At 41.3% G+C, this 25477-nt stretch overlaps 1 protein-coding gene across 1 annotated transcript in view; it reads right to left on the bottom strand.

Moving 5' to 3' along the window:
• Positions 1-25477, bottom strand: part of LOC126145361 (glutathione S-transferase D5-like) — a 42317-nt gene that overhangs the window by 12649 nt on the left and 4191 nt on the right. Inside the window, exons 2-3 of the mRNA XM_049915552.1 lie at positions 15748-15806; positions 1000-1138 (exon numbers count right to left, since the gene is read on the bottom strand). Coding sequence (XP_049771509.1) covers positions 1000-1138; positions 15748-15806 — 198 coding nt within the window. The remainder of the gene's footprint in view (positions 1-999; positions 1139-15747; positions 15807-25477) is intronic.

The raw sequence follows: 25477 nt of genomic DNA, 5'->3' as shown, positions 1-25477 counted from the left end.
AACATAGGGTGGAAGTGATATTCTGATGAAGAGATGGCACACGAAAGGAATTCGCGGGGGGCCGCATCAAACCAGTCAGAAGACAGACTACAAAAAAAAGTATATTTCACATGTTATCCAATCTACCCATCTGATCATCTATATCCTTCTGTAAAATGACATATCAAGAGCTTGTATTGTCTTCTTGTCTGTTCTGCTTAACCATACTTCATGGCGTCAAGTACTTTGCTGCCAATACAGCGAAATATGTGTACTACTTCGAGCGTCTCATGTCCTGTACTATTTCTCCCAACATTTCTCGACTTCGTTTAGCTACTCTCCCTTGCCCTTGGTTTACATCCGTTGATTAAATCTTATATGTTTTCAATACACGGTTCATTACTTTACAATAACCTTCAAATCCCTTGTCACATATGAGCGAATTACTATGGCACGAGCTACTTTTCAATGTTACTGTGCAGGTAACATGTGGGGTAAGTTACAACCTGTCGCACTCGTATCTCAATTTGAGAGCTTATTGTATTATCTGTCAGAAGAGTTTTCTTCGTATATTTGAATTTACTAAGATTCATTCTCGTAAAGAACGTGAAGACGTTTCTCAGTTGACTATGTTTATTAATGAAGCAATGTTCTACTCCATCGATTAACTGCTATAATTCACGAACTGACTGGGGAATCCCACAAACAATTTGACAACTTGTGCGGGATTTTCTACAGGTTAAATAAAACCGCACAAAATTACGTTATGTCACTTTGGTTGTGTGCCATGACTGGATTACAGATCATCAACAGCGTACACTGTAGTCTGTGACTAGTGTTTGTGTTCCTATGCCCACTTTTTCGTATCCAAAAACCAGATCCAAATTACTGGAGAATGTCTGTAGGCAGACTGGAGTCGGTCATTGCAGTAAAAGCAAATCAGATCGAGATTTCACAAGTTTTCATTAAGATATATATTTTAGATATTATTATCTTATGTAGAATTATTGCAGCACTTACCCATACATTGGCCATAGCTCCATAGACATCGAAGTCAAAAAACAACCGCTGATCAACAAGAACTCGCTTTTGTGGGTCCCTTGGATATAAGGAATCATCCTTCGCGTATTTTGATATAAGATACATGGCAATGGCACGGCTGTAAAACAACACCAACTATTTAATAGTAATAATAATAATAACAATAATGACCAGAAAACAAGAGAGTCATGAAAGATGTTATTAACACTATGTAATACTAAATGATAAAATATGTTAATCAAATGGTAGAAGTGCTGAAATGATATTAAAGTTCGAAGGTTATCTCAGTTGTACCAAAAGTAAGCATTGTCTGCAGGGGGAGCGACTATTAACGCCTGCCGTATCAACCTAACAGAAATTTTGTTTTAAAATCGGTAGTTTTGAATGCATTTTTGTATAGACATTTTCAAATATGTATTTTTATAATTTATTGTACTCGTATTTTTTAAAGATAAGCAGATATGTACATATTTGAGATGTTTATACACGCACCCATAAAAGAAACGATTAATGTAACTTTCGTTTTCTGTAGTTGTAAATTAAGTTTGAATAGACTACACCATGCACGTTGCAAGTGCTGTTGTATAGTCAGTTTCATCTTTGACACTGTCAGTGTCAATGTCATCATTTACTACTGTACTTTAAACTCACTTTAAACGTAAGTTTACGATCTGGAGTATAGCGAAATCAATCTTCAGAGCTATCAGCCAACTGAAAAGGCAATCTTCAATGCTGTCGGCCAGCTTGAAACGCAAGTCTCCACAATGGAAGAATAGTATGGTCTTTACGTGATGTCAATGTTATTTTTCGGTATTGTCTCATTTTGTGTCTTTTAAAGTGTATATTCTGATGATCCTCTTGTTCATTTGATGAGCGAAACTGGTCAATAAAAAATACAAAGTGGGACTTTTGGCTGTTTTCGAAAACTAATCTCAATTGTAACACAATGACTGCATAAATACCAGGCAACAGAATTAGCAGTACAGTCCTACTGTTAGTTTTGAATTAGTATCAAATCTTCGGGAATATATTTGTGCTTCGGTATGAGGTGGAAGAAAATTTTACGACCCTTACCCTTTCCTCATGCCTCGTTCCAAAATCTTACCCACCGTTTCACATATCTGTGATTTCCAGTCAATAGCGCATCTTTGAGAGTTCACGGACTTGCTGATACGATCGGAACACTGTTCTGCAGCCTGTTCGTAGCCAACTTCTCAATTGTCTCAAATATCCAACATGACATTATTGCAAACAACTGCAGCTCTGGAAGTACATCCCTCGGGATGAAAACGGCAAACAGCTGAATGTACGGTCCTTTATTGGTGACCACAAGCGGTTGTGTAGCGTTAAGTCACGGCTTCAAGTGGATATCCGAATAAAAAAGGGGAAATATCTATTGAAAAATTGCGTTTCACCCCAATTACAAATGTAGAGAATAACAGTTGAGCCGTGGCGCCATTGAGTTAGTAGACTGTTCTGTCTGGCGCCACTGGCTCAGATGTAGTATCGGCTATTCCTCTTGCGGCCCCATTGCCAATATCTATGAGGAAGAGTTGGTATCTGTGGAGTGTGTCCTTAGAAGGTCTTTACTTGCCGATAGGTATACACGGGGTTCGCTGGGCTGAGAGAGAGGCACGAAGCTGGCGGATTGGCGGTAGCGTCGCGACAAGAGGTGGTCACGAGAAATGCAAATTGACTGCGTGCTCTACGAAACAGCGCTTTCGCTTAATAATACCTTGATGCTGGGTTCGAGTTCTTTGAGTGCTTTAAATTTTTATCTCGTGAAAAGATTTGCACAAAAGTTCACTTGGCCTTGTGTGAGCAACTGAAGAGCTTCTCGACTACAAAAACAACTAAAATGGCTCGCAGTTCGGCTAAGTAGCGTTAGGTCAAAATGCATCATGTAAAGTGACAAATGAGGTTTATTTCTTAGTAGCAAAAGACGTTATTTGTTAGAGTTAGGGAGTGAAATGCTTGACATGTTATGACCACAGATCGTATCCTTTGCAAGTTTGCAGAATTGTTGTTTAGGATTTTGTTCCAGACGGCAAGGAAAGCATTTTCTTGTAAATTTTACTCAATATAATAAAGGCTCGTGCTCGTTGATTTACGTCAAAAATTTCGGGCTTCCTTGTCTACGTATTTTTAATTTTATTCTGTCTGTTTCTATATGATATTCAGAAGATTCCCTGTAGTATTCATAGAGGAGAGATGACCACGAAATCACACTCTGCATTCAGAAAAATTATATGCTGTATCGAACTGTTGTTTGACTATACTCATCAGACACCGTCACTACCCAACTTTTATTCATAGTGCAGTGAGTATGAAAAACAAATAATGATTCGTTTATTCACGAACTTTTAAAATCAGATACCATAGATGGAATGGTTTTTCTTCTCAAAGTTCCACTTCCCTGCAATGTAAGCTGTGAAGTTTCTACAAAGGTTTTCTTTTTTATTGTTCATAATTTCACAGAAAATGCTGTCAAATAATAAGTTAATCTATATAATTATAGATATAGATGTGGATTAAGATAGCCGCCGAGTGAGATCACAGGTATTTTCTTCGTCCGCTAAAAGAACTTATTTAAGAGGAAATAGTGTCAAATTTAAATTTTCTTTGTTTCATATACTTGCTGTAGTGTTCATTCTTGTCACACAACTGAATATTAGCGTCCCAGCGGAGTTTGATCTTGAAAAAACTTCGTGTTATCGGAAGTCCCGATAATCATGAAATAAACCGAAATTTTGGGTGACATAAACACAAAATTCTATTAAAGTTTTCTTGATAGTGCAAAATTCGTTAAAAAAAGACAGTTACAAGTTTCATCAGTATCTTTTGTCACAATAAAAGTGTAATTAAACGTTTCTAAATTGTATTTAACTAGCATATTTGGTATTTTTTACTAGTTAGACGCGATCTAGGCCTAAATTTTCCGAGTCATAAACATTTAAAAATCTGACCAAACACGATTGATAACGTAAATTGTCTAAAAGCAAAGTAATTACTAATTCATTCTTCAGTCATTGTATCTCTAAATCAGTACAAAAACAACGGCACATACGACTTTTGTATCGTTTTTTGTTTATATACATCCAATCTCGCGCCCTTGAGAAATTTAAACCATTCTTTTAACTTAATTATTTTTTCGAAACTGACCATGAGTGAGGTATGTGGGAGCCAATCTTGTAGGAAACATGTTCACTAGGAGGGGGTGGGATGCAATGGGGAGAATGTTGGGAGAACAGAAGAGGCTCTCTCCTGGAACTGCAGAGTATGCAGTAGGAACATTTTGATTAGGGAACAGAAAAGAAAAATCTGTGCCCCTCAGGCACAGTTGGAGGAATCAAGGAAGGAGCTGATAAGGATCAAGGGAGATAGGGGCAAGGAGGGTGGTTGGGAACTGGCAGCTGGTAGGAAAATAGGAAGGAAGAGAACGCAATCTGACAGTTTTATCGTCAACACCAAAAATAGATATCTACCACTACCAGAGTTAAGTGGAGAAGAGCCTCAGGCAGAACGAGGAGCAGGAAATGTGCAGAATACTTCAACCGAGGCCAAGAAGCCTATAAATGTACAAAGTGTCAAGAAGAAGAAAGTGCTGCTGCTAGGTAGTAGCCATGGGTGAAGTGTAGGCCCTCAGTTACAGGAAAAGTTTAGGGGCAGTGTTCCAGGCCACCAGTATCTTCAAGCCAAATGCAGGGCCAAGTCATGTGATACAGGACTTAGGGTCTTTATGAAAGGACTTTACAAAAGAGAACCATGTATAGTGGGTGGATGCGAAACAATTTGGAAATGGATGGAGCATATGACATAGGCGGTGACCTGCACAAGATAACTTCCCTAACTTACGGCACCAACTTACACTTTCTTGAGCTGTTACGACTTCATGAGCGACCACATCTGGATGGAGCTGTGAGGCGAATCATTGTAGTGTTAGGGATGGCTCTGAGGGCAGCCAACTTTGCTCAAGTTTCTCTGGTGCCCGTCGGGACTATCAACAGATGGGGTTTCATAATGTACGGCCTACACTTAAACAGGGCTTGGATGGGAAGATTGGTACAGCTGATTTATGAAACTATAGGGGGTGGATCTCGGGCCACAAATGGTCAAATACCTGTTGTCACCAGTAAGAAAAGCAAAAATCCAAACTACAGGCTCCCCTGCCTAAAGATTATTTCCAGCAGTTTAAAAAATACTGAAACAAAGCTAGGATGAAGCGTATAAGGGAACCAATGTATGAAATTCTCTAAATTCTCCATATTATTTAAATTGAACTTTGAAAAGGCACTTCCAAAACTATGCATGTCTGTATCAACATCTCACAGAAACAGATCGATAACAGCAGGTATTAAGAAGTCCTCCCAAACAGTTAAATAACTCAGTTCCATGAGAAAGTCACAATGATCCAGAATTCTTAAATTTTTATCATAAATACAAAAAGATCTACAGGAAGGTGTTGATTGCTGTAAAAAGGCATTTAATGACAAAATAAAACACTATGCAGGGAATAAAAGTAAGCCGGCCGCGGTGGCCGTGCGGTTCTGGCGCTGCAGTCTGGAACCGCGGGGCTGCTACAGTCGCAGGTTCGAATCCTGCCTCGGGCATGGGTGTGTGTGATGTCCTTAGGTTAGTTAGTTTTAAGTAGTTCTAAGTTCTAGGGGACTTATGACCTAAGATGTTGAGTCCCATAGTGCTCAGAGCCATTTGAACCGTTTTTGAATAAAAGCAAAGCAGTCTGGGATGTTATAAAAAGGAAATGGGGAGAGACAAATATATGCAGAATAACATACTGCTAAGGGAGGGCGATAAGGTAATAAATGATGCACAACACTTAGCAAACGATGTAAACGAGCATTTTTGTAGGATTGCAGAGAAGTTACATCTAAAAGTCCCCAAAACAAATATAACACCTGTAAATAATGTTGCACTAAATACAATTAGGTTTCTTCCAACCACAGAGTATGAAGTCAATAAAACTGTTCAAAAACTAAAAAAAAATCATTAAGTTTAGATGAAGTGCCAGTCTGTGTATTGAAACAAAGCATAGAGATTATACAAGGCCCCTTGACAAATATAATAAATGAATCCATCACATCAGGTACATTTACAGAGAAGTTAAAACATGCAAGAGTTGTACCTTTGCTTGAGAAAGGTACTGCAGAAGACCTAGAAAATTATCAGCCTATTTCCCTGCTGTCACCATTCTCAAAAATAATAGAAGCAATTATGAAAGACAGATTAATTAATTCCCTGAATAAATACAATTTATCAAGCGGATCACATTTTGATTTCTGATGTAGCAAAAATACGGAGTCAGCCATAGGAGAATTCACAAAAGTTGTACTTAATGCTCTTGACAAAGATGAGTGTGTCACAGGCATATTTTTCGATCTCTCTAAGGCCTCTGACACAGCTGACCACAAGGTTCTATTATATTAGAAGCATTAGGATAAGAGGGGTAGATAATGACTGGTTTCGATCATATGTAGTACATAGGGTACAAAGACTAGAGATAACACATACTACAAATAGATCTAAACATTTAGTAAAACACTTGTCAGAACCAAAATACATAAACATAGGAGTTCCACAAGGTAGCATATTAGGACCAATACTATTCATGGTATACATCAATGACTTTCCCAGTAGTGTTACTCATGGTGAAAAAATTCTCTTTGCTGATGACATCAATATTATTTTCACTGAGAAAACAAGAGAACCCCTTGCAGAGAAAGCAAATGAAACTCTCAAGGAAGTTTACAATTGGCCAATAAGCACTGAAGTGACATTGACCATAAAGAAAACTAATGCCATGAATTTCAGATTGAAGAGGGAAAATAACAATGTTAAATTAAATGTAGATGGCACCTCTATAGACTGTGTAACAAATGAAAATTTTCTAGAAGTGAATATTGATTCTCAGTAGAAGTGGTGTGAACACAAAAAGGTACTTGCCAACAGAATGTCATCACCCTTAGAAAACTGTCATCACTGTGTAGCATGTAGTGCCTTTTAGTTACATACTATTCATATGTACACTCAATCCTTAGCTATGGCATTCTTTTTTGGGGAACACATGCACAGAATATGAACACGATTTTCAAAATCCAGAAAAGAGCCATAAGAATAAAACCAAAAATAGTAGTCGAGCTCATTGTAAAGATCTGTTCAAAACAATGGGGATTTTAACTGCTCCATGTAAATACATTTACCAGTTAGTTGTACACTTCAAAAATAACATTGGTAATTATTGCAGAAACTCTGTCCATGACCATGGAACAAGAGCTAGGCTCAACTTACATTTACCATGCAAAAATAAACTTAAAACTCAAAACAGCATGTTCTACCAAGGAATAAAATTGTACAATAAATTACCGAAAGAGATTAAAGAAATTACGAAAATACACTTATTTAAAAAGGCAGCTAAAAGTATTTGTTATACATTGAAGGATTACTTATATAAAACAGAGTAGGGTTTTGGTAAAAAAACCTTATACAAATAATGTTTATAAAATAACCAACATTCCACATAACACCTTCACGCTATGTTTTTTCCCATTTCCCTTTTTCAGAAAACCTTACCTCGCATAGCACAATACTAACACCTCTTCCTCCTCCTGAGCTCAGCATCTCACTCATGATAAGGGGATGCTGACTCAGTTTAGCAAATGGGAAGCTGCAGTACAGAAAATGACCCAGAGATCATCTGTGTGTGTGTGTGTGTGTGTGTAAGTGTTATGAAACAATGTATTCATAGTGTGTGCAGTGACTGGTTGTGAGATATGAGTGAACAGTGTGGCATTACATTATTTAATATGTTATTTGTAAAAAAAATGTATTGTGTGCCAGGAGTTAATCTAATGATTGTCCTTAACTAGAAGTGTGTAAATGTATGTGTATACGAATTTGCTTATTTTAAATTGGTCTAAACTTGTAAATACTTTGACATGTTCTGTATCCCTGTAAAAAGAGATCTATGGAGAAATGGAGCTACTAGTAGTACTACTACTACTACTACTACTACTATCATCAATGAAATATTTAATCTGTGCATTTTACGAATCCAGCTACACTTCGCTGATTATTTTGCTGTCTTGTCTGGTGTAGCGTTATTCCAGATCTTGCCACCAGTAATTTATTTGAAGCGGTCGCTGTGAATTGAATGCGGGACCTTGGTAATACTGCCCAAAAAATTTACCATTATATCACACATCACCCTATTTGCGTTGTGATGGTATTACCATGTAGTCTAATAACACTAGGATATTTGAGAGACCGCGTATCACGACGACGATGTGTTTGATGACAATTGAAAGGTACAAATTTTGATTGACAAAGAAACTGAAACCGTATTAAAACCGGTCAGCATCCTATCTCTTCTTCACAGACTTAACTTTTGCATGCCAACATCTGCTTAAAGATTCCATCACCTAAAACACCTTTTTCGTTCTCATTTTCAACAAAATTAATGAAAAATGGTTAAAATCGCTTGAGTTTTTCCGATTACAACAATTATTTCTTGTATTCAAAATGGCTCTAAGCACTATGGGACTTAACATCTGAGATCATCAGTCCCCTAGATTTAGAACTACTTAAACCTAACTAACCTAAGGACATCACACACATCCATGCCCGAGGCAGGATTCGAACCTACGACCGTAGAAATCACGCGGTTGCGGACTGAAGCGCCTAGAACCGCTCGGCCACCGCGGCCGGCCAAAATTAATGACTTTAACAGCAAGTTGTCGCACCTTTCCGTGAAGGTATTTTCCGTGATCACTTATCACATTTAGAGCGAAGTAACAACATGCGCTACTTTGAATTGGAATGTTTTTGTACCTAGTCACGTGACAAAGTTAATTCTTGCTACGGCTGAATTACCAGTTTGCCTTGCGGTTCGCAGGAGAGCTTCTGTGAAATTTGGAAGGTAGTAGACGAGGTACTGACGGAATTAAAGCTGTGAGGACGGGGCGTGAGTCGTGCTTGGGTAGTTCAGATGGTAGAGCACTTGCCCGTGAAAGACAAAGGTCCCGAGTTCGAGTCTCGGTCCGGCATACAGTTTTAATCTGCCAGGAATTTTCACAAATGCAAATGTTACGAACACAAATATGAACAGAAAATTAGCATATAGTTAGATGCGAACCTACTTCCTTCCACTCTGCAACTGAATGTCTGTAACCGTTGCCCACACTGACACTACAGAGTTTCGAGTATTAATACTGCTCACGCCCAAAATCACCAAAGGACTTTTAGAGGCGGTGTCATTAGTTGATGTTTAATTATATCGAAAGGTACCTAGAGTGGTATTTTTATGACAAAACTTCAACATGCTGTTGCCTTGAAACGGGATAACACGTAAAATTACAATACTGAAACAACACAAAAATATGGTGAATCCAATATGGCTTCACAAAAGTAGCGAGGAAGGGACGTCGTGTACTGATTTCTAATTTGAGCCAAGTGCCAGCCGCATGCTGCGGCACTTCCTAATGTTAGTCACTTGTCCCGTCCATTCCGCATCCGATGACGCAACTGCCAAATGTTTGACACAGCGGTCAGCAGGGGCCTATTGGCCTGTCAGGGCCAGAACGCGGAACTTTACCTGAATTATGGAATACTTTCTATCAGACAAACGAGCACAGTTTTACGTTTAAAACATGTTATAATGGGTTATTATCTCCTAATCAACTACAGGATAAACAGAAAATGTTTCAAGTCTTATGTATGATCAATACAGCGGGAAAAAGTTCGGAAATCTGGACAATAACATACATCTACATCTATACTCCGCGAGCCACCTTACGGTGCGTGGCGGAGGGTACTTATTGTACCACTATCTGATCCCCCCTTCCCTGTTCCATTCACGAATTGTGCGTGGGAAGAACGACTGCTTGTAAGTCTCCGTATTTGCTCTAATTTCTCGGATCTTTTCGTTGTGATCATTACGCGAGATATATGTGGGCGGTAGTAATATGTTGCCCATCTCTTCCCGGAATGTGCTCTCTCGTAATTTCGATAATAAACCTCTCCGTATTGCGTAACGCCTTTCTTGAAGTGTCCGCCACTGGAGCTTGTTCAGCATCTCCGTAACGCTCTCGCGCTGACTAAATGTCCCCATGACGAATCGCGTTGCTTTTCGCTGGATCATGTCTATCTCTTCTATTAATCCAACCTGGTAAGGGTCCCATACTGATGAGCAATACTCAAGAATCGGACGAACAAGCGTTTTGTAAGCTACTTCTTTCGTCGATGAGTCACATTTTCTTAGAATTCTTCCTATGAATCTCAACCTGGCGCCTGCTTTTCCCACTATTTGTTTTATGTGATCATTCCACTTCAGATCGCTCCGGATAGTAACTCCTAAGTATTTTACGGTCGTTACCGCTTCCAATGATTTACCACCTATGGCATAATCGTACTGGAATGGATTTCTGCCCCTATGTATGCGCATTATATTACATTTATCTACGTTTAGGGAAAGCTGCCAGCTGTCGCACCATGCATTAATCCTCTGCAGGTCTTCCTGGAGTACGTACGAGTCTTCTGATGTTGCTACTTTCTTGTAGACAACCGTGTCATCTGCAAATAGCCTCACGGAGCTACCGATGTTGTCAACTAAGTCATTTATGTATATTGTAAACAATAAAGGTCCTATCACGCTTCCTTGCGGTACTCCCGAAATTACCTCTACATCTGCAGATTTTGAACCGTTAAGAATGACATGTTGTGTTCTTTCTTCTAGGAAATCCTGAATCCAATCAAACATAGTGCACGTTAGGCAGTTCTATGAGCAATTCATAGCATGCGTTATTAAAGCTCTTCATTAAACAGGGAAATACTGGTACGCAGAATAGATATAAAGAGTTACACTAATTTTTAGTAGAAGGACAATGTGTGGGACACTAAAAGGTTCAGAGAAATTAAAGTTTAACTTCAACATATAAACCTCACATTCGAAATATAATGTGTGAAAGATTGACTGTAAGATACGGTGCAGGGTGATACAGCAGATGCGAGCGGTACCCAAATAAACCAAAATTATTTTTAAAAGCTGTATATTTTCAAATTGTTTACAAAAACCTTATCCCTTCAAAATACTCTCCATTACAACTAATACATTCGTCCCACCATTGCTTGCACTGTTCGAAAAATTTCCTGGACTCATCTTTAGAAACGGCTGACAGCTTCTCTTGTTTTTTCTTGACTTCTTCAGTGTTGTGAAATAGGTAGCCTTTCATGCTGAATTTCGTACATGGAAATCAGAAAGAGGAGTACGGAGCCAGGTTAGGCGAGTGAGGCGCTTGTGGCAGCCTAGAATTATGTAACAGAGATGGCTATGTGACCAGGTGCCTTGCTGTGATGAAAGAACCAGTCTCCTGGCTGTCACAAATCATGCCTTTTTTTGACGATCACTGTTGTGCAGTTTTCTTAAAACTTCCAAATGAAGGTCTGATTGACGGTCCGACCTGGGGAACAAACTCTGAATGAGCTACATCCGTGGCATAAAAAAAAATCAGCATTGAGCTGTGGCTGGCTCATGCTATGCATTGGATTAAACCTTGGTTGCTATTCTGTGTTTAGTCTCCCACGATTATCGTAATTAAGCTGTTATCCTCTCTTTCCACAGGTGTCAGCAGCGGTGTGTATCGATATTCGCAACTTGGACTGTCTTTGGCCTGGCGCTGATAGTTTCCGGCTGGGGTGTGTGCGGGCAGTTGGTCGGTGGACGTGGAGCAGTGAGGTAATCTCCGTGGCGCATAGTTTGGCTGTGCCCGCTGGCGCCCTCTATGCAGTGTCAGAGCATGTGGTGCTGTTCCCATTGCTACGAGGTGCGTGGCTCACCGATCCTGGACATGAAAGTGGAGTTTTGACTTAATCTACCAGCAAGTCACGACTGTTTACATTGTGTCGTTTGGACTTCGTTGTCGGCAGTTGGGATATTCCCGCGAGTAACAACATGTGTTTTCAAGTTGGCAAATTTTAGCCACCCTCCAGTGGAGTAACTGTACTTGGTTATTTGAATTTAAGTGCACCAACAGAATCTTCTGCCTTGTGGCCATTAAAGTTCTGGTTACATGCCCTGGCCGTTGACGTAAATTCGGGCAGTGTATTTTCCTCATCATGTTGTCGCTGTCCAGCACGGTGTGTAGTTTGGCAGCTCAATGTATAATTGGTTGTGTTCACCAATACCTTCTACGTTGTTCCACTGAACTCCCTGTTGTGTGCTGGTTGGGTGAAGCGGAGGTTATCTTGTCGGAGAGTGCGTTGATTTCCTGTAGGTTGGGTTGTTGTTGGATCGACAATGGTTTGGCTGACTGCCTGTCTCGCCTAAGCGAGCGTTAGTGTTTGCTTTCCAGGCCGACCCTCGAAATTTCTGAGCGCCGTTGGGTGAACTTACTTTTCTTGTTTGTTCTTGCTGTTTGTACTTGTATGGCTTCAAGCTGATTTTTAGATTAAGCTTGTTATGCCCTTAAGGCGTCAGATGGTTTGGGCCTTCAGCCTAACTTAAGAACTGTTTTATGTAAAGCCTTTGGCATTTTTAAAATTAATATTATTGAGTCTTAAGTGTTGGGCCTTAGCCGATTTTGAATTTAAGTTGTTTGCTCTTAAAGTGTCAGATTCTTTGGGCCTTCAGTCTAATTGAGGAACAGTTTTAATATAAGGCTTTGCCTTTTAAATTTCTGATTTAGGTTGAATTTTAAGTTATTGGCTTTCAGCCGTTTTTAAATTAAAGTGGTCTTGCCCTCAAGGCATGAGATTGTATGGTGCATTCACCCGCTAATTAAGTTCCAAAACTAAAGCTGTGTTTTTTTTAATTCTTGGCTCTCGTAATGTTTGATCAGATAAAAGGTTGTATCTTCGAGCGTAACTGACAGCAGCTTATGTTGGCCCCTTTCCACAACTTAAACTACCTGTTCTGTCCTGCGGGTTTAGCAGGGCGTCTCAAGCATTGTTTCGAAGCTTGATTTGACTTGACATTTTTTTGGGCGGGCGGATGATGACGTCTTCTATTGACTTGACTATTGCTTTGTTTCTGGGTCATAACTACAGCACCATGACTCAGTACCAGTAATGACCTTTGACAGAAGATCTGTATCAGTTTGATGCTGTCGTTTCAAAGCATGACGCGTTTCAACTCGACGTCCGTTTTGATTGTCAGTCAGAACCCGAAGGAAAAACTTGGCAGCAATCCTTTTCATTCCCAAATCTTCCGTTAAAATTCTTTGCACCGAGCTCGAAGATAACCTACTAATATCTGACAGTTGATAAATTGTCTGTCGACGACCTGTGAGCACAAGCACTCGATTTTTTCAATATTTTCATCTATTCGGGCAGTTAACATACATCCATATCGAGGTTTGTCATCAATCGACATGTTGCCATTTTTATACCGAGCGAACTACTCGTACACTTGAGTTTTCTCCATAGTGTCATCTTTTTAAACTGTTTTCAACATTAAAAGAGTTTCAGCATCGTGTTTACCGAGTAGAAAACGAAATTCCACAGCCGCATGTTGTTCACTTAAACATTCCATTACAAAAAACCAAACAAGAACAAAACAGCGCAAGCAAAAACAATCAATTCAGATAAACAGAACAAAGCCAGGTCGGCTACACAGCAGGCGGTACTGAACTGGCAATGAGTTGCACTGTACACCCGTAGCAGCAGAAGTGTGTACTACACCAGCTCCACCCTCGGTAATGTTGTTCAGTCTTTTTTCTGTATTCTTTTTTTTTGGGGGGGGGGGGGCGACATCCCTTCGTATGCCACTTTCATTGATGCTCCTAGAATTATGCATTAAGATCCATGAACATTAAGTCGGCAGAGAGAAACTTTCAAATTGTGGTGAACAAGAAAGGGACTCAATGGTACTGAAAACACTCTGTAGCTAATATTACGCAGAATTAAAGCAAACTAGATTCCAAATTTTAAGTGTTTGAAAGTCCTTTCTGAAAGTACTTTTCTGCATTTTAGCCGTACGGGGAAGTTGATATTGGTGAGCTGGCTCCACTGATGGGCTGGCTCGATTTCTCTGCGGATATTGACAATAACTGCTTTCTAACTGTCATTAAGTGTACTATGTGTTGCCAAAGATTCGCCATCTTAGTAGTGAGTTGTTCCACGAAGACACAAAGTAATAGATAAATGTAAGATTTTCTCTTTGTTCTTGTAGTTGACTACTATTAGTAATTGTAACGTGGTAGGGATATGGTACTGGTGATTATATTTCTCCAGACATGTAAAGTTTGTGATGTGGACAGAGAGCAGGTGTTATTAAGCGATGCAGAGCGATATTCTTTGAATGATCCACCTCGAATTTTCTCTAGTCCTAGGCCTAAGTAGGCCACCATGAACAAAATTTAAGTAATGGTTTTCATTACACGTTTTCTAATGATTCGTAAGTGCTTCGATACTTAGCATTTTCTATTTATTTATTATTATTTTTTACTTCCGAAGGCTACATTTCTGCTTCAAGCCTTCATGGTTTCGAAGACAGTTTATTCGCATGGAGAAACTATGTGATAAAGTCCAGATTGCTGCTATGGTATTTTAATGTCTTTATCGTGATGGATCCATTTCGACTAGATTACCATCCTCAACCGTCTACGTAAGTTACATAGTGTTTTGTTTGTTTCTTTTTTAATTTTACTGTAATCTTTGTTAGTCGCATTTTAAGATATATAAATTCAGTGCCTACGTTCATATACCATTAACGGTCGCTCTCGCAGTGTATTGTATTACAGCGTGGTGCGGATTTAGGACTCTTATGCTACAAGCTGTTGTATGGTTTGGTGCTTTTGTTAATCGTTTTTCTTTGCAACTCTGGATTTTATTACAAAATACCCCTATGAGATCTTCAATGCTGCGAGCCCATTGGATAGTAAACTTCTAATAAGAAAAAAAAAAGAAATGTTGATGCTTATTTAGATGTTTGTAGTATGCAACAGCTATTATACTGTAGGCCATTCACGGGAAGTGCCTGTTCCATTGGAGGAAACGTGTTCCCTTGAACGAGCCGATGGAACTTGAATTTGTTTTTCAAATATTTCGTTTGTGAATATTTAGGACTTCTATGTTTACTGTAGTTAAATGGAAAACACAACGTTCAAATTTTACCGAAAATAATACATTTATCACAACATCCGAGGATTTTAGAAAACATTTCGTTTAGTTGGCCCATCAAAAGGAATCTTCCCACTCACGACGGTGACACTGGTAGGTAAGCAGCGTAGACAGAAAGAGATTAGAAGGTTTAGAAATATGATGCTATAGAAGAAACTAATTAAGAGGTACTAAATCAAACTGGAGAGAAAAGAATTTCTATCAAAACACGAGTGAAAGGTGTGATCGGTTGATAGGACGCTCTGAAAAATCAACGAATAATGAAATTAGTTATGAAGAGAAATGTAGCGGGCAAACGTTGTAGTGGGAGATCAATGCTCGACGTATAGTAAGCAAGCTCGATCGGAAGTTTCCTCAGCATTTCTAGTGTACCACGGCATCTGTCTTATGATCTTAAGATGGCCGGCGACGGACGAACGTGGCACTAAATTGTTGTGACTATGCTGAAAATAAATAATTTTAAAACATACATTTGAACAATACCTGGAGATTCCAGTATGTGAAATGTCGGTTTAACTAAACAAAGGAAAGCATCTGCCAGCGAATTCCCAAATGTTACATCACTCCCGCTTTTTCTGAGTTAGTGTCTGCACTAACCTTTCAGCAATAATTAAACCGTTGTCCTCCAACAATGGAATTGTGCGTTGAGGATTTTTCTGAAACAACAAGGAACATGTAAGTACAGAGCAGCGCAATCATGCCTTGCTAGTGAACGTCATTTCAACTCTCTCAAATAAGCGCCGGTACTTCATTTTACATTAAGAGGACAGTACATTCAAGCGTTCCAGTAGACATGTAATGTTAATCCTGGTACAACTACTGACAAACATTCCAGTTGAAGAAAACTAGCGTGGGAAATCCGTGTACTGGATCACTCAGTTTCGGCCGTATTCGGAAGATTCGTTTCCATAATCAGAGTAAACTTTTTGGAGGAAGTCACTGTTAGCCCGTAGACTACGTTCGTAATTACTCTTTACAATTTGTTCATCATTTGTAATCTGATAGAAACTGATTGACAGAAATGTATGGCTGCTAATTAAAACAAAGCAAGAAACAAGTTCTCTCCACGTCACCCTTACAGTTTTGGAACGTTCTGTGCTCTCAGCAGAGCGGTACTATTAATTTTGAAAAAAGTTAAGGAATCCGCAACTGATTTCAATTTTCATGTAATTAACCTGCAAATATTTTTACATGTTGCGTATAATAAATCTACATGACAGTAATTTGTCTTGTCCTACTACTCATGAACAAACATAGTTTTCTTTCAGTTACTGCAACTATATTTGCAGTTTTTGTACACTCCTGGAAATGGAAAAAAGAACACATTGACACCGTTGTGTCAGACCCACCATACTTGCTCCGGACACTGCGAGAGGGCTGTACAAGCAATGATCACACGCACGGCACAGCGGACACACCAGGAACCGCGGTGTTGGCCGTCGAATGGCGCTAGCTGCGCAGCATTTGTGCACCGCCGCCGTCAGTGTCAGCCAGTTTGCCGTGGCATACGGAGCTCCATCGCAGTCTTTAACACTGGTAGCATGCCGCGACAGCGTGGACGTGAACCGTATGTGCAGTTGACGGACTTTGAGCGAGGGCGTATAGTGGGCATGCGGGAGGCCGGGTGGACGTACCGCCGAATTGCTCAACACGTGGGGCGTGAGGTCTCCACAGTACATCGATGTTGTCGCCAGTGGTCGGCGGAAGGTGCACGTGCCCGTCGACCTGGGACCGGACCGCAGCGACGCACGGATGCACGCCAAGACCGTAGGATCCTACGCAGTGCCGTAGGGGACCGCACCGCCACTTCCCAGCAAATTAGGGACACTGTTGCTCCTGGGGTATCGGCGAGGACCATTCGCAACCGTCTCCATGAAGCTGGGCTACGGTCCCGCACACCGTTAGGCCGTCTTCCGCTCACGCCCCAACGTCGTGCAGCCCGCCTCCAGTGGTGTCGCGACAGGCGTGAATGGAGTGACGAATGGAGACGTGTCGTTTTCAGCGATGAGAGTCGCTTCTGCCTTGGTGCCAATGATGGTCGTATGCGTGTTTGGCGCCGTGCAGGTGAGCGCCACAATCAGGACTGCATACGACCGAGGCACACAGGGCCAACACCCGGCATCATGGTGTGGGGAGCGATCTCCTACACTGGCCGTACACCACTGGTGATCGTCGAGGGGACACTGAATAGTGCATTGTACATTCAAACCGTCATCGAACCCATCGTTCTACCATTCCTAGACCGGCAAGGGAACTTGCTGTTCCAACAGGACAATGCACGTCCGCATGTATCCCGTGCCACCCAACGTGCTCTAGAAGGTGTAAGTCAACTACCCTGGCCAGCAAGATCTCTGGATCTGTCCCCCATTGAGCATGTTTGGGACTGGATGAAGCGTCGTCTCACGCGGTCTGCACGTCCAGCACGAACGCTGGTCCAACTGAGGCGCCAGGTGGAAATGGCATGGCAAGCCGTTCCACAGGACTACATCCAGCATCTCTACGATCGTCTCCATGGGAGAATAGCAGCCTGCATTGCTGCGAAAGGTGGATATACACTGTACTAGTGCCGACATTGTGCATGCTCTGTTGCCTGTGTCTATGTGCCTGTGGTTCTGTCAGTGTGATCATGTGATGTATCTGACCCCAGGAATGTGTCAATAAAGTTTCCCCTTCCTGGGACAATGAATTCACGGTGTTCTTATTTTAATTTCCAGGAGTGTATTTGCTTTGGTTGTCTCAGGCGCCTTGTCACGGTCCGCGCGGCTACCCCCCCGACAGGGGTTCGAGTCCTCACTCGGGCATGGGCATGTGTGTGTGTGTGTGTGTGTGTGTGTGTGTGTGTGTGTGTGTGTGTTTGTTGTCCTTAGCGAAGGTTAGTTTAAGTTAGATTAAGTAGTGTGTATGTTTAGGGACCGATGACCTCAGCAGTTTGGTCCCATAAGATCTTACCACAAATTTCCAATTTTTTTTGTTGTCATTCACGACTACTTTGATGCAGCTCTCCAAGCTTGCATGTACTGTTCAAATCCTGCAGCTCTGCATAACTATCTGTAGCATTATGAGCATCTGGTTCGCAAGGTTTCTTGTTGCTGTGAGTGTGTTCGAGTTGACGTCCCTCTGATGCTAGCCGGCGAACAGACGCGGAAAAACATCTCACATGGAGTAAAGATTCATTGCAAGCTTACTTACCGGCTGGCGCGACAACTACCTTGATGGCCCTGTCATCATCTAGTCTACTGTCCTGCAGCGAGTTGTGCATGTTTTCCGTGACAATTTCAGTGCTATTTTCCTTGTCTGGTTCCATGAATGCCAACTGCGCTGACCAATCAGGAGTCCTGTTTGGCGACGGTCATCACATCCTACAGTGCGGGAACTCCCACACATCAGTTAAACCTCGAAACGAAACAGAATGTCCCATGCCCGCCAGATAATCTACAATCTTTCTCAAACGATTTTAAAGATATTTATTGCAGAAATTTCACTCTGGCATTTCTTAGAGTTTCAATCGTCCGATTTATTATGAACTGCCAATCATTTCTTCAATTTTCATAGCAATTGTAATATTTCCAAAATTAGATAAACTACTGCAAGGAATTCTTCAAATTTGTATTGAAATATAACGGTGGCTATAGATTTGAGTCCGGTGCGTTTTGAGTCATATGTTGCTGCGTATGAAATGTAGCTAACATACTGAACGATTCTTTAAACTTGGAAGGCTGTCACTATCTGTCTTCAGACTCGAGAAAACAGACTGTACGCAAAGACCTCCATCCCGAACAAGCGCACTATCGGTATAACCAGAATGAAATATTCATTACCTACTATGTATCTCATAAACAGTTTTATATAACAAAATAAAGTTTTGAGAAATGATTGCAAACAAAGAGGAGAGTATTTTGCCGTATGGTTAACATGCCCAACTTCTATATCTACCGCAATATTCAAGAAACTAGTATTTTTTCAGTGAAATGAGTTTCTTATTGGTCACCAATAGGCTGTGTAATGAGGCTTATTGTAAATTTTTTAATACAGTTTTGTTATACTGTGAAGAAGTTAGGTCATTTTTATATTGTGAATGGGTTTATTTCAAACTACTGACATGCGCTACCCTCAGATGCCAGATTAATAGTACATTGTTTCAGGACTGCTTCGGAATTTCAACTGCATTAGAATCTTAGTGAGATGAATAATTGCAAACTCTGCTATGTTATCATAAATGAAGCAGGTTTTAACATGGAAAAAGGAGAGGCTGCATATTACACAGTTTTCATCAATTCTGTGAAGAAAGAAGACATGTGTAAGAAGACTGGTGAAAATAAACTGCTACTTGTGTTGAAATTTTGTCGGAATCCTACACTCCTGTGAGTTATTAATAATGAATTATTGGAACTGAAATTGGCCAAAGGATGTTATTTATATACTTCAGTTATCTGAGAAATATGAAGACAGTTAACAGCACACAGTTTACCATGTTTCAGTTCCTATAGCACTGTAGTTTTTCACCACAAACATGTATTAATTCTCCAGAGAAAGCGACAATCTGTTCAGTGCTTAACAGGTAGTTGACTAGATTCTGTAATTTGGTAAGTTTTCATATTTATCAGGTAAGTGAGATACAAAAATAAAGTTCTTTGTTCAGTTTTAGTCCCACTCAGTAATTATTAAAAGTACAGTGGTCCCAATAGCTACGACTTAAGGGGAAAACAAGCTAAAGATATGAGCTAACGTTTGTGCTGGGGAGGGCATTGCACTTGGATTGTCAGTGAAGCAATGTTAGACATTAGTCCCAATCACTCATTATTAAAAATACACTAGGATATCCGATTCCGTCAAAATTTCAACAGAAATAGTGGTTTATGTTCCCCAGACTTCTTATGCAACTTCTTTCTTCATGGAACCATTATCAGTGACGAGTTTTGAATAATACACAGCCATGTTCAAATCTGTTTGTTTCATCAAAACATAGCAGAGTTTACAATGATTCATCTCACTAACATTCTAATGCAGTTGAAATTCCGTAGCAATCCTGAAACAATGTACTATTAAACTAGCACCTGAGGGTAGGGCAGGTCAGTAGTTTGTGATAAAGCCCTTTCACGGTATAAAAGCGAACTTGTAACTTCTTCACTTACTGTATTACAAAACTTACAGCAATCCTCATTTCATCACCTATTGGTGGCCCATAAGAATTATATTATTTCACTGAAAAAATAATAGTTTCATGAAAATTGCTGTAGATATAGAAGTTTGGCATGATAACCAAACGGCAAAATGCTCTCTTCCTTGTTTGCTATCATTTGCCAAAATCTTGTTTTCATACCTCAGGCGGTTAATGAGATACAAGGGAGAGTACAAATATTTTATTCTGCTGGCACGCGCTTTCGAGATGGGACGCTTTACATATTATCCATTTTATCGAGATTAGAGACAGATAGCGATATCCATCCAAGTTTAAAGAATAATTCCGTTTGTAAGCTACATTTCACACGCAGTAACATATTAGCTAACATGCACCAAACGCAAATTCTTAGTGACCCCTAGTTTTCAACACAAACTTTAAGAATTTCTTGCAGTGGTCTACCTAAAACCACAGTTAATGTGACCATTAATGGAATGTTTCGCTTTGTATCATGAACCCAACGAATGAAGCTATGAGAAGTGCAGAATAATTTTTATTACCCAATAGACTGTTTAAATCGTTTGAGAAAGATTTCAGATCGGTGGCTTGCGTGATTTGCCATTAGCGCAGTCAAACAAGCCTGATAGCTTCCTTACAGCATATGAGAGCATGAGCATGTGAGATATCCGTCACCCCTCCCTGCAAGTCAACAGTCAAGCGATCCACCTAGAAAACTTACAGCGAACCTTACCTGTGTGGGATGGGCTTCAGGGATGGCCGAGATGCAGATGACAAGCCGTGGTAGCGGACACCGGACGCAACAGGTCAGTGGGACAAAATCCCGTGAGTATAGGAATACAACGGTTAGCTTAATGATCAAGCAGAAAGATGAAGGTAGCTCTAGGGAGAAACATGCAGACAAATTGTGATATTTTACGATAAATACGTAAGATGGTTGATAGGCATGCTACGAAAAAACTCCGTAAGAATCGCGATGATATAGTCCACTTGGCCGTGCGATGACCAATTTCTCCATGAAACATTTCGAAACACAGGAGCTGGACTTGGCAGCTTGTAAACCTGAGGTGTGGTATGGATACGTCACTCACACCTTTGTTGTATAGAGTCATGGCAAGGAACAGCTCGGTGACTCACTACATAAAGCAAGAAAATCAGTTCTGCAAAAAATGGCTCTGAGCACTATGGGACTTAACTGCTGTGGTCATCAGTCCCCTAGAACTTAGAACTACTTAAACCTAACTAACCTAAGGACATCACAAACACACATGCCCGAGGCAGGATTCGAACCTGCGACCGCAGCGGTCGCCCGGTTCCAGACTGTAGCGCCTAGAACCGCTCGGCCACTCCGGCCGGCCTCAGTTCTGCAACCAAGGTTATTGTGCACTGAGTATTTAAGCATCAAAATCAACTGTACAGGCAAGAATATAGTTTTCACCATTTCCTAAGGCATCTGAGCAGTATCCCGAGGTGCAGACCACAGGGAGTGGTAGAGTACACTGGACTCGACAGGTCAGTGGGACAAAATCTTATGAGTGTAGGAATAGAATGACTGGCTTACTGAGCAAGCAAAAAGAAGGTGGCAGCTGTAGGTAGGAATATGCAGACAAATTGCCAGCATTTAATGGAGGCAGAACAGGATCAACAACTACCCTTTCCGGATGTTCTGGTTACAAGGAATGGTGAGACCCTGGGTTACAGCTTGTTTCGACGACATGGACCAACAGTTGCACAAAGTCAGTTCACTACTCGAGACAGAAAAGAGGCATGATTAATACCCTCGTAAGGAGCGCGAGACGATTATATGAGCCGCAGCAGTTATGACGCAAGGTGCAACAGCTGGAAAGCGTTCTGAGGAGCTGTGGGTGCTTCACCTGTTGCATCAGAAGTGTCACAACATCTAACTGTCGGAAAAGTGACACCTCAGAAGAAGAACTGCCGGGTACGGCCTTCCTCTGTACATCACCATGGCGACGGACAGATTAGCAAACTATTGTGCAAAAACAACATAAACACCTTTTGTAAACGGACAAAGAAGATCAAAGAGTGTCTCGGATCGGCTAAAGACAAAAGGTCTCCACTTGTAATAAGGGAATAAGCCGCAAACACTGCACATGTGGAAAAGTGAATGTTGGAACGACTGGACGATCCATTAACACCAGGATCAGCAACGTTCTATTCGCTACATTAATCTGTGCATTGCTTTGTCATCACTACATGGCATTGCTGATAATACAGCTTAAATAAGAGGAGTTCATAAATTTCGGTTTTGGTCGGTAAATGAGTGAGCTAGAAGGTACAAGAATCGCAGGCAACTGGATTGAGAGCAGTTTCAACTGGGAACAAGGTCCGAGCAGGCACACGTTGGGAGGGGTTTATTAGTTATTGGGAGCTCCAACGTTAGGCGGGTGATGGAGCCCGTTAGGGAAATAGCGGAAAGGTCGGGGAAGAAGGCCAGTGTTCACTCTGTCTGCTTGCCGGGTGGTCTGATCCGAGATGTGGAGGAGGCCCTGCCGGCGGCGATAGAGAGCACTGGGTGCACCCGACTGCAAATTGTTGCTCATGTCGGCACTAATGACTCCTACCGTCTGGGTTCAGAGGTCATCCTCAGTTCGTACAGGCGGTTGGCGGAGTTGGTGAAGGCGGAATGCCTCGCTCGCGGGGTGGAATCTGAGCTATTTGTAGTATCGTTCCCAGAACCGATCGCGGTCCTCCGGTTTGGAGCCGAGTGGAAGGCTTAAACCAGAGGCTCAGACGATTCTGCGGAGATCTGGGGTGCAAATTTCTCGACCTCCGCTATCTGGTGGAGAAATGTAGGGTCCCCCTGAATAGTTCAGCCGTGCACTACACGCAGAAAGCGGCTACAAGGGTAGCGGAGTACGTGTGGAGTGCACATGTGGGTTTTTTAGGTTAGAGAATTCCCTCCCTAGGCCCGACAAGACGCCTCCTGAGACGCGGCAAGGTAGGAGTAGGCAAAATACAACAGGGAGAAACAATATTAATCTGCTAATAGTAAACTGCAGGAGCGTCTGTAGAAAGGTTCCAGAACTGCTCTCATTAATAAACGGTCACAATGCCCACATAGTACTAGGGTCAGAAAGTTGGCTGAAACCAGATGTAAACAGTAATGAAATTCTAAACTCAGATTGGAATGTATACCGCAGAGACAGGCTGGACAGTGAAGGGGGAGGTGTGTTTATAGCGATAAGAAGTACAATATTATCGAAGGAAATTGACGGAGATCCGAAATGTGAGATAATTTGGGTGAAGGTCACGGTTAAAGCAGGCTCAGACATGGTAACTGGATGTCTCTATAGGCCCCCTGGCTCAGTAGCTGTTGTGGCTGAGCACCTCAAGAATAACTTGGAAAATATTTCGAGTAGATTTCCCCACCATGTTATAGTTGTGGGTGGAGATTTTAATTTTGCCGGATATAGACTGGGAGACTCAAACGTTCATAACGGGTGGGAGGGACAAAGAATTCAGTGAAATTTTTTTAAGTGCTTTATCTGAAAACAGCCTTGAGCAGTTAAACAGAGAACCGACTCGTGGCGATAACATATTAGACCTTCTGGTGACAAACAGACCCGAACTATTTGAAACAGTTAACGCAGAACAGGGAATCAGCGATCATAAAGCGGTTACTGCGTCGATGATTTCAGCCGTAAATAGAAATATTAAAAAAGGTAGGAAGATTTTCCAGTTTAGCAAAAGTGACAAAAAGCAGATTTCAGAGTACCTGATGGCTCGACACAAAACTTTTGTCTGAAGTACAGATAGTGTTGAGGATCAGCGGACAAAGTTCAAAACCATCGTACAATATGTGTTAGGTGAGTATGTGCCAAGCAAGATCATGAGAGATGGAAAAGAGCCACCGTGGTACAACAACCGAGTTAGAAAACTGCTGCGGAAGCAAAGAGAACTTCACATCAAACATAAACACAGCCAAAGCCTTGCAGACAAACAAAAATTACGCGAAGCGAAATGTAGTGTGAGGAGGGCTATGCGAGAGGCGTTCAATGAATTCGAAAGTAAAGTTCTATGTACTGACTTGGCAGAAAATCCTAAGAAATTTTGGTCTTATGCCAAAGCGGTAGGTGGATCAAAACAAAACGTCCAGGCACCCTGTGACCAAAATGGTACTGAAACAGAGGATGACAGACTAAAGGCCGAAATACTGAATGTCTTTTTCTAAAGCTGTTTCACAGAGAACGACTGCACTGTAGTTCCTTCTCTAGATTGTCGCACAGATGACAAAATGGTAGATATCGAAATAGACGACAGAGGGATAGAGAAACAATTAAAATCGCTCAAAAGAGGAAAGGCCGCTGGACCTGATGGGATACCAGTTCGATTCTACACAGAGTACGCGAAGGAACTACCCCCCCTTCTTGCGGCGGTGTGCCGTAGGTCTCTAGAAAAGCGTGGCGTTCCAAAGGATTGGAAAAGGGCACAGGTCATCCCCGTTTTCAAGAATGGACGTCGAACAGATGTGCAGAACTATAGACCTATATCTCTAACGTCTATCAGTTGTAGAATTTTGGAACACGTATTGTGTTCGAGTATAATGACTTTTCTGGAGACTAGAAATCTACTCTGTAGGAATCAGCATGGGTCTCGAAAAAGACGATCGTGTGAAACCCAGCTCGCGCTGTTCGTCCACGAGACTCAGAGGGCCACAAACACGGGTCCCCAGGTAGATGCCGTGTTTCTTGACTTCCGCAAGGCGTTCGATACAGTTCCCAACAGTCGTTTAATGAACAAAGTAAGAGCATATAGACTATCAAACCAATTGTGTGATTGGATTGAAGAGTTCCTAGATAACAGAACGCAGCATGTTATTCTCAATGGAGAGAAGTCTTCTGAAGTAAGAGTGATTTCAGGTGTGCCGCAGGGGAGTATCGTAGGACCGTTGCTATTCACAATATACATAAATGACCTTGTGGATGGCATCGGAAGTTCACTGAGGCTTTTTGCGGATGATGCTGTGGTATATCGAGAGGTTGTAACAATGGAAAATTGTACTGAAATGCAGGAGGATCTGCAGCGAATTGACGCATGGTGCACGGAATGGCAATTGAATGTCAATGCAGGCAAGTGTAATGTGCTGCGAATACATAGAAAGAAAGATCCCTTATCATTTAGCTACAATATAGCAGGTCAGCAACTGGAAGCAGTTAATTCCATAAA

This window comes from Schistocerca cancellata, chromosome 2 (genome assembly GCF_023864275.1).
Source record: "Schistocerca cancellata isolate TAMUIC-IGC-003103 chromosome 2, iqSchCanc2.1, whole genome shotgun sequence".
Lineage (NCBI taxonomy): Eukaryota > Metazoa > Arthropoda > Insecta > Orthoptera > Acrididae > Schistocerca > Schistocerca cancellata.
The sequence above is the reverse complement of the archived record's forward strand: the minus strand, read 5'-3'. Positions and strand labels throughout refer to the sequence as shown.